Source organism: Manacus candei, unplaced genomic scaffold (assembly GCF_025592945.1).
Source record: "Manacus candei isolate 608988 ecotype Guabito, Panama unplaced genomic scaffold, ASM2559294v1 h1tg000017l, whole genome shotgun sequence".
In the NCBI taxonomy this organism is placed as follows: domain Eukaryota; kingdom Metazoa; phylum Chordata; class Aves; order Passeriformes; family Pipridae; genus Manacus; species Manacus candei.
Window position 1 is genome coordinate 12,746,582 of NW_026138065.1, and position 13,971 is coordinate 12,760,552.

General features: G+C 41.5%; 1 protein-coding gene across 1 annotated transcript in view; it reads right to left on the reverse strand.

Annotated features, from left to right (window-relative positions):
• Positions 1 to 259: 259 nt before the first annotated feature.
• The window catches only part of LOC127469049 (potassium channel subfamily K member 17-like), a 30,645-nt gene continuing 16,933 nt past the window's right edge, over positions 260 to 13,971 (reverse strand). Inside the window, exons 3-5 of the mRNA XM_051782908.1 lie at positions 9,773 to 9,939; positions 8,561 to 8,729; positions 260 to 3,971 (exon numbers count right to left, since the gene is read on the reverse strand). Of these exons, the coding sequence (XP_051638868.1) occupies positions 3,700 to 3,971; positions 8,561 to 8,729; positions 9,773 to 9,939 (608 nt within the window). The 3' untranslated portion in view covers positions 260 to 3,699. The remainder of the gene's footprint in view (positions 3,972 to 8,560; positions 8,730 to 9,772; positions 9,940 to 13,971) is intronic.

Sequence of the window (13,971 nt, forward strand, 5' to 3'; positions counted from 1 at the left end):
AAAGTGTTTCCTGGTGTTTCAGTTTGTGCCCACTGCCTCTTGTCCTATCACAGGGCACTGCTGAAAAAGAGCCTGGCTCCATCCTCTTCACACCTTCCCTGTAGGCATTTATATACATTGATGAGATCCCCCTGAGCCTTCTCTAGGCTAAACAGTCTCAGCTCTAAACAGAGCTGGGGTATCAGTTTTAAGGTAAGATCTCAGCAGCCAACCACTGCAAGAAAAATGACAACTTGGATTTTGTTTTTGGAGCCATAGACCATAGTGGAAGAAGGGCTTTTTTGTTCTAGTCTAGGGACCTCAAAATACTGTGGACAACTAGACAAAGAGTGTGCAGTTCTGAGCAGTCTGTACTATGTTGCTGTAACATCCTGTTACGTACTTCTGGACACATCGCTCCCCAAGGGGTAAACATCTCTTTTGGACTAGCTGAAAGAGCCAGCATAAGAAACACTGAGGCTGAAGCCAGGATTTGTCCTTGGAGTAGGGGAGATGGACAGGGGCTTGTTTTCTTGCTTCAAGGGATTGATTTCCTGGGAAACTGTATAAAGGTCAGAAGCACATTATGCTCTATGTGATTGTGAAAAAGACTCTGGAGATTGATGTTACATAAATATTTACAACTACCATTACTAACCAAACCTGTTTCCAACCCCTGCCCCTCCCAAGGAAGAAAACAGGATAATAAGGAAAAATTGACTTGTGAAGAATAATAGCAGTGAAAGTCTAACTTAAAATCACTAATGAAAACTGCACACTTATCGGAACAGGAAGAGACACTAAATAAAAAATAAATCAAGGAGCATCAGTAATTTTCCTATGCAGACTACAGAAGACTGCAAGTCAGCTGTGACAAGAGTGATAACAGCACCATGCTTTTGTTTTCTTTATTTTACCCTTGAGAAGATAACCTTTCATATTTTGGTATAATAGACACATTATGTTTTCTTTGCGATGTTGCAAAACTCCACTTTCTTCTCATTCCTCTGGGAACAAATTCATCCATGCCTTTTAACCACAACACAGCTTTATAAAGATCAGAAAGACCAGAGAAACACCAGTTTGTTGGGATTCAGACACAATTGTATCTATTGTCCATATCAAAAGCTAGCTGAAGAACTGTCAAAAAAAGGATATTCGTAAGTGACGTCATGTGAATTCAGTGTCAGAGAACCCAGGCAGAGATGGCATTTGACTAATTTCATATTTTTTAAGGTGATCCAAGACCCCCAAGCAAGCAACTTGCAGCTCTGGAGGTACACATGGCTTGCAAGCAGTTCGCAATCATAAAAGATTGCTGGAGCAGATAATGAGGCATCTTGAGACCCAGCCACATGCTTAGGTCTGTGGCTGAACCCTGACATATGGTGGAAGCACCAAGATCTATGAAGAATTTACTGTTTTTTTTCCTTTTTTGGGGGCTACTCCTAAAGTTTGTCTTCCTTTTACATCTCAAAGTGTATATTAGCTGCCCAAAGGCATGCAACTCTGTTTCCACTTCAGTGGAACCAAGGTGCCCAAACTTCCAAGGCACTTTTGAAAACCCCATTCACAAACTAAAAATACATGGGAATGTGAATTAAATGAGATTAATAAACATTCAAATTCAAAAGTCGAAACTCTTCTCAAGATAAGCCTTCTCATCAAAGAGCAGAGCTGACAGAAATCCTCAGAATCTCTGACATTTGAAATTGAAGTTGAAATAGATTTAGCATAGTCATTCCTGTGCTTCAACAGTAGAAACTCCTACTATCTTTTGGACATCCAGATTTTACAATACAGTTACATTTACTTAGTTTTGTATGTGAAAAAGGGTGCAAAGGATAAGGATAAAAGAGTACCATGTTTTATGCTGTGGAATTGATTTACTTGTGTTTAAAGAAATAAACTTTGGTCTTTGTGTAGGCCAGCCCATTATGACATAAGTAAAACCTACACTGTACATCCATCAGTGAAAATAAGCAAGATGAAACACAGAAGAAACAAAAATGTTTATTATAAAGGTTGTTAAAGAAATTCCCCAATGTTCAAAAATTTGAAACGTATTTATTTTGCATCCGTATGATCCAACATGTCCACTGCCTCCCTTCCTTATCTTTTCTGCCTATTCAAACAGTATTTGAGAGAATATTTACTACTATGCACTCAGTAAAAGTTTGATAGACTAAATTTCACCCAGCTGATTTCTTTCCAGCATTTTCTCCTGTAATCAGTTCCACCACTCAGACTGGCCTATATATGGAAACTTTTTTTCACAATATATCTTCCAGATTCTGTGTTCTTGAAGACTGTAAACTTTTCACTCACTACATTTCTGTGAATACAGTATGGATATTTCTAATTCCTGAGTCGCATTCTCCAATGGATTGAATTTTCAGTCTTTTCTCTGCCATTCATGTGGAATCTTGGTTCAATGCAAAAGCTGAAGGCTCACCCAAATGCTTCATTCTGGTTTGCTGCTATGGTCAAGTTTTCAAAGTTAATGTTCTAGGATGTTCTACTTGAATTTCCTTATTTCTACAGGAATAAGAAAATAAGAAGACTAGATATGGAATACAAATGGCAGCACGACTTAGACTCTGTTGTGCCTTTATCAATGACATAATATATCAAAAGATTTTTGAGAATTTAATGGAATTAAAAAAAACCAAACCGTTCTGTTTCATGACTGACACAAAGGCCAAATAAGCAGGTCTGGCATTCCACAGATCAGACAGTTGTGATTATATAAAAGATGTTAGATACAACTGGTACACTATTCATTTATGACATGAGAAGTTCACCAAAATAGCATCTTTTGATCACAGCTGAAGATACTTCAATCTGCTTCTAGATTAAAGTAGCCCTTGTTAACACTGGCCACAGGATAATGTTGGAAGCACTGCCACTTAAAAATGCCTCTTGTCCTCCTTTTATGACTTCCAAGATGAGGCAAAATAATCTATCTAAATGACCTGCTGATGACATCTGGTCTACATAATACTTTACAAAGGATGAACCTATGTAAGTTCTGAAGTAAGGAATAGCCGACCTAGTCTCTTTCTAATATTAGAGGACCTCTGATGTAGAAACTTCTTTTAAAAAAATTGAATTATCTGTTTCTGTTAAACACTTCTACAAGCTCTGTCTTGTCATCCATGTACTAGTGATAAGAGAGCAAAAGCTTGTTGCCACCTTTCACAAGCACAAGTATATAGGTGATGGTGCATGTGACTGACAAATAGCTTTAAATAGTGCTTTTCTTTAAGTCTTTCAGCAACACGCTGTTCGTTTCCTTCATTAAATGGCACTTGATTTTCTAACTGTGACATTTGCAAAATGCCACACACTGGCAGACACAGACATAGCAACTAGAGGCTGCAAGAACTTTGCATGCAAAGAAAAGGACAACAGCTGATGTTGCAAATTGATGTCAAAGGTTACCTCATATATTGAGTGGGAGGGTAGGTAATATCTCCATCAATCTACTTTTGGCTAAGAGTCCCGTTGGTAATTCTTGGTGGTGCTGGAAATGAAACATTCTGTTGCCATTGCACAATGCAGAACAGAAGCACTTCAAGGTCATAGGCAAGCTTTCATCCCATGTGAAGGTCAGGGCAGCACCACTCCCTCATTTCTAAATGGTGCATCTCTGGTGCACTGAAACCTACAGGACACCAAGGGTATATTTCTCCCCTAGAGGGCTTCTGTATGAGCTGTCTAGGTATGAGATTCACCCGGTCCTTTTGTTTTTGTATCTTTGTCATTGCAGATGTCCACATTGTGAAGTCCTATCATACTATTTTTATTACCATCCATTAAGTCTTCTGCCCTCTCGGTGCTCTTCTTATTGCATTGACAGAAGTCACTGGAGGTCTCTAGAAGGTTGATGCAAAATTTGATAACCAGTGCTAGCCAGGCCATCCCAAAGAGGATCCACAGAGAGATTAGATTCTTGTACCACCTTGGATAGGTGCGATCTGGGTTCATCCCTAGAATAGAATCACCCAAAACATTTCTAGATTGGATCAAGAGTGCCTCAGAGACAATAAACATAAAAGCAAAAAGGCAGCTGAAATACCAATTAATATTAGTGGTTTCTATATAAAACACGAGTATCTCCTCTACTCAGTACGTGAATATGTTGTAAGTAAGTATGTTTCATGACATGTCACCAACAACCTAGTTACTCCCTAAGAATCGCAAAGTTTACCCATAAGAAAGAAAAATAAATCCCAGACTGCATCTATGTTAAAGTGAAATTTTTCACATTTAAGCACACAGTTTTATTTCTCTATTTATTACTCAGCATAACAATATTGTATTAGCATGTAACAGGGGGTCCTGCAGGCAGAGAGGTAAGTGGGTTTTATGTATCAATGAATGTTAAACCACATATAAGCAAGAGAGACTCTGAGAGTGGGAGGAAAGAAGCCTGAGCAGTCCTAAAACCTCCAAGATAAAACCAAGCCTTGGAAGACAGTTTGAAATTATGCTACCTCTGTCTGGTTACTCAGCTAGGTACTCTGTGATCCTTTTGGAGCAAAGCCATATTTCTGGTTGTGTTTCCACAGTGTTTAGTGCAAAGAGATCTCTATGGGATAAGTTAGTGTCAGTAGCAACATTAACACAGAAAAAGCCCTATGAAGTGACTGGGCTGTATCATAAAGCAGTCTGGGGTACCTTTACAGACACAGGATACAAATCACTGGCAGTGAAGTTGTTGCATGGCCTTTTTCCTACACTGCTTCTCAGGTGTCATTGCTTAGTTTCCTTACCTTAGGAAGGTTTGTCACTTTATAACTGGATACCTACAGTGCAGCAGATACTACAGAAAACCCAATAATTTTGGGACAGAATGTGAGGAGTTAACACATATGAGGTGGTACCTCCACAAACCTGGAGGCCACACTCCATACCACATTCCAGTGAAAAGCACTCACAGGGCTGGGTTAAAATGGGACATCCATCAAAACACTTCTCAAGTGTTTAGGTTTTTGTCATCTGTGATAGGTTGTGTGCAAGAAAACTGTCCTAGCAGTTCCCAAATCATGGTCTATGAACTGTTACTGCCTACAAGACTGTAATAAGTAGAAACTGTTCAGTAGAGTCATATTAAACAGCCAATTCTTTACACCCATTTACTTAGTATTATTATATATTATGTAATATACATTGTATGTGTTCAATATAATGGGACCACAAGACATTAAGTTGTCACTAAGTCCCTGTAAATGTCTGGGAGCTACCCTGAGATTAGCTTAGTTGGTTAGAGTATGGTGCTAATAACACCAAGATTGAGGGTTTGATCCCCATTCACTTAAGAGCTGGACTCAATAATCCTTGTGAGTCCCTTCCAACTCAGAATATTGTATTCTATGATTCTAACCACTTCTGTGGTAGCTACTCTTTTGGCTGGCTTTCTACATCAAGGTGAACTTCAAACAGGAAGAGTATTATATGCATTATTCAAACAACAACCTTTAATCAATGCTAAATTCAAAGGTTTAAAAATTGTTTGTTTCTAAGAAATAAATGAAAACATGAGCAAAGGGCTATTTGAGGCTTCCAAGGAGAATGCTTTTCCCACAGAGACCATATGATAGGTGCAGACTTGGGGGTGAGATCTGAAGCAGTATAGGACCTACATGGCACCCTGTGTCCAATAGAAGGGCCTACTGAGTGTGTAAATTAGCAAATTTCAGGGCCAGTAAGAGAAGCTACATCAGTATTACTAAATAAAACTGGTTAGGGACCACTCTACGATTTCAAATCCAAGTGCCATAGCCTGGCTTACATTTTTCCCAAAACAGAGCAGCTGTGTCCAAAGTGAACACAGGATATCACTCTTGGCATATGATATCTCCCAGAATTTCCTTCACCCAGAACAGTAGCAGAAGCACCTCTGGAAATCATCTAGTCCACCCCCCTTGCTAAAGTAGGTTCACCTAGAGCAGGTTGCACAGGATTGTGTTCAGGCAGATTTTTAATATCTGAAAGAGATTCCACAACATCTCTGGGCAGTCCATGCCAGTGCTCTGTCACCCTCAAAGTTTTTCCTCATATCCAAATGAACCTTCCTGTGTTTCAGTTCGTGCCTATTGACCCTTGACCTGTCACTGAACATTACTGAAACAGGTTTGATGCCATCCTCTTGACACCCACCCTCAAGATATTTATATGCTTTGATAAGATCTCCTCTCAGGCCTCTCTTTTCCAGGCTAAACAGGTCCATCTCCTTCAGCCTGTCCTTTTAAGAAAGATGCTCCAGTCCCTTCATCATTTTTGTAGCTTTTCACTGGACCCACTGCAGGAGCTCCATGCCTCTCTTGTACTGAAGAGTCCAGAACCGAACACAGCACTCTAGATGTGGCCTCACTAGGGCTGAGTAGAGGGGTAGGATCACCTCCCTCATCCTGCAATGCTCTTCCTGATTCATCCCAGGATACCAATGGCCTTCTTGGCCACAAGGGCACTCCGCTGGATCATGGCCAGTTTGTTGTCCACAAAGGACCCCCGGGCCATTTTCTGTAGAGCTGCTTTCCAGCACATCAGCTACTTCTCCCAGTTTTGTATCACACTAGTGGGGAAACAGTATGATGGTCACTTGAACCTCCTTTTTAAGTTTAGACATAAACCCACACATACAGGATTGTAAGGCCAAAATTGTTCGGCCAGTACATACCACAGGACACTGACACATTCAGTTATTCCCATGCTGAACCTAGCATATCTATCAGCTGGAAGGCAGGAGGGCTCTGCAGAGGGACCTGGACAGACTGGAGAGTTGGGCTAATTCCAATGGGATGAGGTTCAACAAGGCCAAGTGCCAGGTCCTGCACTTTGGCCACAACAACCCCATACAGCGCTACAGGCTGGGCACAGAGTGGCTGGAGAGCAGCCAGGCAGAGAGAGACCTGGGAGTTTGGATTGACAGGAAGCTGAACATGAGCCAGCAGTGTGCCCAGGTGGCCAAGAAGGCCAATGGCATCCTGGCCTGGATCAGGAACAGTGTTGCCAGCAGGACCAGGGAAGTGATTCTTCCTCTGTACTCAGCACTGGTGAGGCCACACCTGGAGTACTGTGTCCAGTTCTGGGCCCCTCAGTTCAGGAAGGATATTGAGGTGCTGGGGCAGGTCCAGAAAAGAGCAAGGAGGCTGGTGAAGGGACTTGAACACAAGTCCTATGAGGAGAGGCTGAGGGAGCTGGGGTTGTTTAGCCTGGAGAAGAAGAGGCTCAGGGGAGACCTCATCACTCTCTACAACTCCCTGAAAGGAGGTTGTAGCCAGGTGGGGGTTGGTCTCTTCTTGCAGGCAACTATCAGTAACACAAGAGGGCATGGTCTTAAGCTCTGCCAGGGGAGGTTTAGGTTGGATATTAGGAAGAAATTCTTTACAGAGAGGGTAATCAGGCATTGGAACGGGCTGCCCAGGGAAGTGGTGGATTCTCTGTCTCTGGAGGTTTTTAAGATGAGACTGGATGTGGCACTGAGTGCCATGGTCTGGCAACCACAGCGGTGTTGGATCAAGGGTTGGACCTGATGATCTCGGAGGTCCTTTCCAACCTGGCTGATTCTATGATTCTATATCTATGGTAGTATGCCAGTTACAAAGGTACTACACAGATGAAGGTACACCTGGAAGAGGGAGGTATACCAAATTCATTACCAGAAACTGAGAGAAGTAAAGCTGCTGCCACACAGAATTCGGCATCATCTGTAAAATCAGTGCAGGAAAATGCTGAACTAACCTAGCTTTTGTTAAGCTTCATCTGGCTACCCTGACCCAAGATAACATGATTCCAGCTTATTTATTTGTGCCTACACAAGCTCTAATCATAACTCTGATGCATTATACACAAGTCCTAAAGTAACCGCCACAAAGTTGTCTAACCATCAATCAAGCGCTATGAAGAAAAGAGAGAATCCATAATAAGATGTTTTAGCCTTTCTGTCTCTCAGGGATTTAAGGGTGCATGTCTTTCTATAATCAATTTGTTTTTAATGAGAAAGTCTTTATCAAAAAGGTGTGTCCTGTGTTTCAGCAAATGCAACGGGCGTGGGTCCAATCCCACTTCCTCTGGCAAAGGGTTTTGGCATCCAAAACTAGGCTGTGCCTGGTGCCTGACAGTCTACACCTAAGTGACTTAAGCTGCCTTTTAGAAAGCAGTTGTCTAGGGTTTTGACAGAAGAAATGGTCACAGTCTGTTAATGGTGATGCAGAGTAGCATCTGCTGAAATTAATCGCTGCTGATGCATTGGAGTGCAATAAGTGTGCCATCAGCCACTGCTGTGATTAAAAATAGAGCACTCCAGCTTCGTGACGTAGTCATTCAGGGGACAGACCACGTGAATGCTGGAAGACTACTCATTGACCAGGAAACAATTTCTTTGTTCTTTTACAGGTGCATTGCTATCACAGGAATCACGTCTTCCTCAACCTGTCAAACGCCTATCACAATATATTTATCATCAGGTCTATGGATTGCTAGTGGTGTCAAACTGCCAAGTGGGGAGCTTCATATGCTATGCATTTGACTTTGCTGTTTAGTAGGTGCAAGCGACAAAATGTGAACTACTCACCAATAACATAATCTCCAAACCCTATAGTGCTGAGGGTAATGAAGGAATAGTAGAAGCCTTCTTCATAAGACCAGCCTTCTTTGTCAGAGAATAACAAGGGAGGTAGCAAGAGGAACAATAACAAGCCAGTTACCAGTGCACAGGTCTTCATCAGGAGGGAAGCTTTATTCTAGTAAAACAGGAAGAAAAAAAGCTTATGAAGGACTCCACAAAAACATGCAAACATTCATTACATTCCACTATGATAAATGGTGTGGATCTTCCAGTGTGTTGATTTTACCTGAGATTATTTTCTTCATAGTAGACAGTGTGGGGCTGTACTTTAGATTTGTGCTGGAAATAGTATTGATAATACAGGGTTTTTCTGCTTCTCATCCCACCTCACCAGTGAGTAGATGGGGGGTACACAGGAATTTGGGAGGGGACACAGCCAGGACAGCCAATCCCAACTGATCAAAGGGATATTCCATACCATATGGCATCATGCTCACCATACAGAGCTGGGGGAAGAAGGAAGAGGGGGGATATTCAGAGTGATAGCATTTGTCTTCCCAAGTTACACATGATGAAGCCCTGCCTTCCTGGGGATGGCTGAGCACGTGCCTGCTGATGAAAAGTGGTAAACAAATTCCTTGTTTTGTTTTTCTCTGCTTGCATGCACAGCTTTTGCTTTACCTATTAAACTGTCTTTATTTCAACCCATGACATTTTTCACTTCTATTCTTCTGATTTTCTTCTTCATCCCACTGGGAGGGAGGGAGTGAGTGACTGCATGGTGCTTAGCTGCCAGATGGGGTTAAACTTTGACATCCAGTCAACACAAACTGGGCATCACCTCCATGAGTCCTAAATTCATGCCAGTTTAAAGCCTATTTGACAAATGTTCCCACATAACTTAATCAGGCAATTCTAACTATGACTGATGATAAACAGACTAGATAGTCTAGGACTGTGCATGGCTCTCATGCTTTAGCACTTCTGTTGCTGTAGGGGAAGTCATTCATCACAGAATTTCCCTCAATTAATAAACAACCTTATCTGACACCTCATAGGGCTGTCATAAACTAAATTTATTTGCTTCCAGCTATTCCTGAATATTATTGCCTTTTTGGCCAAATAGGTAGGTAGACTGTCCTTGTTAGTCAGAGGATCTCAAATACCAATATCCTCTGTCTTTTGTTTCCTTGAGATATACCCATGTACATTGCTTACCTGCCAAGGAAACATCTCCTCTAGGCGATGGGCACAATGCTGAACCCCAAGCAGCATCAGCTGCCCAATTTCATTCAGGAGTACAAGGTTCAAGGGAATTCCAAAAAGTGCAAACACGATGCAGAAGATTCGCCCAACTGCAGTGCTGAGGCTCAGGTTCCCATAGCCTAGGCAGGGAAGGAATGAGGCATTAAATCTAAAATACTCTTTGCTTGCCCTCCTCCCCTGGAGGGGTGAACCTCCATCTTCTAAAGAAGTTAGGCAAGAAGGTCACTGCTCCAAAAGGACCTTTTTTATAAATAACTGTAAGTTACATCCATTGTTTGTCATATCCTATTGTGGGCTGGAAAATAACACTTCTTTCCCTGCCAATTTTGCTTAGTTCCTTTTCCATTTACCAGTGAATTTCCTCTCCCCTACCCACTGTCCTGGCTGGGATCTGACGTAAATGCAAACCTTCCGTTTAGCTCAGTTTTTGTAAGCATTGTTGGCATGGGGTTTGCTGGTAAATGATCCTGCATGGCTGTCAGATGGTCTCTGAATCACAACAATAGTGTTTTAATTATAACAACCACCCTTTTCTACCTTTGTCCCACAGGACTAGCGAACTTCACACTGCCTCCTTGCTTATACTCCTCATTCACACCACAAGTACCAAATACACCTTAAATTGTCAAAATGGTTGTCTAGAGTCTAATAAAAAGTCCTGCCTTGCAAGCACGGCCTTGCTTGTATCCTCAGGTGATTATGCCTTCAAAATCACTGCTGCAATATTTGTCTTTGTTCCCCTTTCTAAAATGTCCTGTAAATCTGCAAACTCGCACTTCTTTAGTTTCAAGTGTTTTATGCCACAGGAAAGTCAGATTTAACTATAGTTTATTTCATAGGGTGCTTTCTAAGACAGGGGAAGAAATAGCACACCACAAGCATTTCAACTGTGATTTAGCCAGTCAGAGACCTGTGGCCTTGACTACATTTCAAAATCACCTCTGTTCATTAGAGATTGGTGTACGTCCACACGTAAGATTATCTTTTCACTACAAATAATGATATCCCCTCCCGGCGACACCCAAGGTTAGCACAGCGCAAGCACCGGTGCCTTGCGACCTGCTTTTAGGTGGTGTAGCCCCAGGGCAAGTGAGCAGTGCCCAGGAGGGAGAGGTCCCAGGGCTGGGCTCTGTACCCCAGATAAGTGAGAGCGCAAACACCTGTGGTTAATCAGATAGAGTCCCATTCCTTCACTAACTTCTGTCACATGCCAGCTGCAATAAGCCACTGACCAACAATGTAGAAATGTGTGCAACTGTGAGCTGGGGATATCTACACGTCCTGTGCCACGTTTTGTGCTAACAAAAATCTCTCGCTGTGGACAACTCTGCAGTTAATTGTACATGGGCACCAGCGAATTATACCCAGAAAAAGGTCTGGGGCAAACTATTTCTAAGTGTGCACCCATACAAATTCAAAGTTTTACTATTTGGAGGACTTTCCCTCCAATAATTTTAGACTGGAATGATTTGTGAGCCCCTGAGTCAAACATATATGATAGTACATAATATACCTCCAAAGCAGCCCCAGCAGCCTGTCCTTGGGAGAGGGCAGAGCATCTCTCAGAAAGAATGGGATGCTGTTATGTAACTAGAGATGGTTTTTCAATACACTCAAACAAAGGGGCTAAATTAGGACTTCATTCCAGTGCTATGTTCACAGAATCATAGAATCAGCTGGGTTAGAAAGGACCTCCAAGATCATCAAGTTCAACCCTTGATCCACTGTTCTTTGCTTGTGAGCAGCTTTATAATGTTTATGCACTTTTTCCCCGCGTGTAGTTGCTGATTTCTGCCAGCTTTCACCATTTCTAGACTAACAGGTGTGGTAAATGAGACACGCAGGCAAGTACATCCGGTTGGTAATCTCACCTAAGTAAATTAAAGGGATATGTGCCTGGAGCGATGCATTTCACACTGGTTGTGCCACATTCAGTGGATTAGTTCCAATTTTTTCCTTTTGTGGACTGATCTGGCCCAAGGAGAAAGTGCTGGGGGGGGGCATTTACTGTAAGGCTGGAGTCTGAACATTATTTACATACATTTATGGCCAGCCATTCCCAAAGTGGTTTCCCCATTCCCTTTGCCCCTCTCTTCCTTCTATATTAAGTTTTAAAAGACTGTGTAATGTCTTGGGCAGTTCTTTTTACCACAGTTTTCCAAGTTATTCCGTCTCTGAAGAAAAACATCAGATAAGAGAAGAAAGGCCTGTGATCTCAGACCACTGTGTGAAGCACAGCAGCCTCCAGAACTTTGGAGATGCCACATAGTTCTAACTGGAGAGCATCTATGGTTAAACCGTACATTACAACTAATTTAGAGTGGCAAATTCAATAATGTAAGAAGGTCTAATGCGCACAGTAAGCCCAGTACTCCAAAACATCAGATCTGCTTTGCATTTGATTTCTCTGCTTCCCTTTTCCCTTGGGCTCAGCGGCTCAAGACAATTTTCCGAAGACTTGATGAGCAGTTGCTGAACATATGCCAAAAATCCACAGTCCCATTTTTTTATACACAGTCCCAAACTTTTTATACAGGATACAAAGTTTAATCAAATAGCACAGGAGACTTCAGATTATGCAAAATGGCCAGAAATTTATTCCTGGCTAATGACATCCACTTGCCTTTGCATGAGACAAATAGATGCCAGCCTAGTTGTATATAAACCTCAATTGTTATAAAACTCAAGCAGGAACGGGTAAATAGGACATATTCTCTTCAGCAAATGGAATGAGGGTAATTGGTGTCTTATACCACTGTGGGCTATACATTAGAAGATCCGAACCAAACTCAGAGACAAAAACTACACTGGCAGTTGTGTCACATCCCTCATGAGCCTGCTGCTGGGATGTCACCTGGTACCTGCCTGATCCAAGAGACACCGAAGGATGGTCACTAAAAATTGCATAGACATCAAAATGTGTTTTCACTGAAGCTGGATTAAGCGCATGTACTGCACTCTCATTTTGAAATAAAGTGTAAAGTAAGTTAAGCTTCTTTAGAAGAAGCAAAATAAGAGTGGTTTTATTTCTAAACGTTCATATCCATGTGCTTTAACTCATGTGCTTCTGTTATACATATTTAGTAATTCAGTATTTTTTCCCTGCTTTCCCATTACATTCCCTTAACATATGGGCTTTGGAAGCTCTGTGGACTTGTTAAGAAGATGAGACTTATTAGTAAAAGATCTTTTCATTCACAAGACAATATCCTATTTGCAGTATTCTCAGTTCAACTAAGGCAACTGCAACTTCCTGCTACCCACAATGAAAGATTTGTTTAGCTCCTGTTCTCACTGCCTGGATGTGAAAGAGTAGTTTCAGCAAAAAGTCCTTAGAACAAAAACCAAGTATCTTTCACAGGCTGAAAATCATCTGCAAACTTACAAAAAAACTTACAAACTTACTTTCATCTGTGGAAAAAACCCAATGGATTTAAAAAAAAAAAAGGCAGGAAGAAGAGCTGCTTCCCTAATCTGTAACTTTATCAGTGGTTTTAGCATTCAAACACATTTTTGAGGAGATTTGGTTTAATTGTTTCTCCTACTGGAGAGTATACAAGCCATCACTTCCTAAGGAATGACCTAATCCCAAATTTACAGAGTACTCTTGTTGACAGTATTTTGCTTTGAACAGCCACACACTCATCTAAGCCTAGGAGCCAGGTGTCTTGAACAACAGGAGTATTTGACCCACAGGGCCATTGGACAGTTCAGTGAGGGATGTCAGTCCTAGAATTACTTTATTTTGGATTAGACATTTAAATACTCAAAAATGCTCCACTTGGCATTTGGGATGATCTCCGGTGAGCCACATTCCTCTTCTCCCAGGCACTGGAGGAAGTTATACCCTCAAACTATCTAGCTCCTCCCACCAACAGCTCCTCCTCTAACATTTTTCAGAAAAACTAAACTTTTCTTTTTCTTGTGATCTTTACAAGTAACCCGAATGTTTTAATCTGGGATAAATGAAAGGTTTTGCTCATGAAAAATTCAGATGTGTTATTGAGAAAAAATAAGACAGAAAAGTTGTCTTTGTATAATTCAAAGTGGAAAAATACACAAACCTATTGATCACTCACACAGCCTTATATGTTTGTCTGATTCCTGAAAATGTGAGCAAAGGTCCAGTTCAGCTGGAAGGTGTCCTTGAT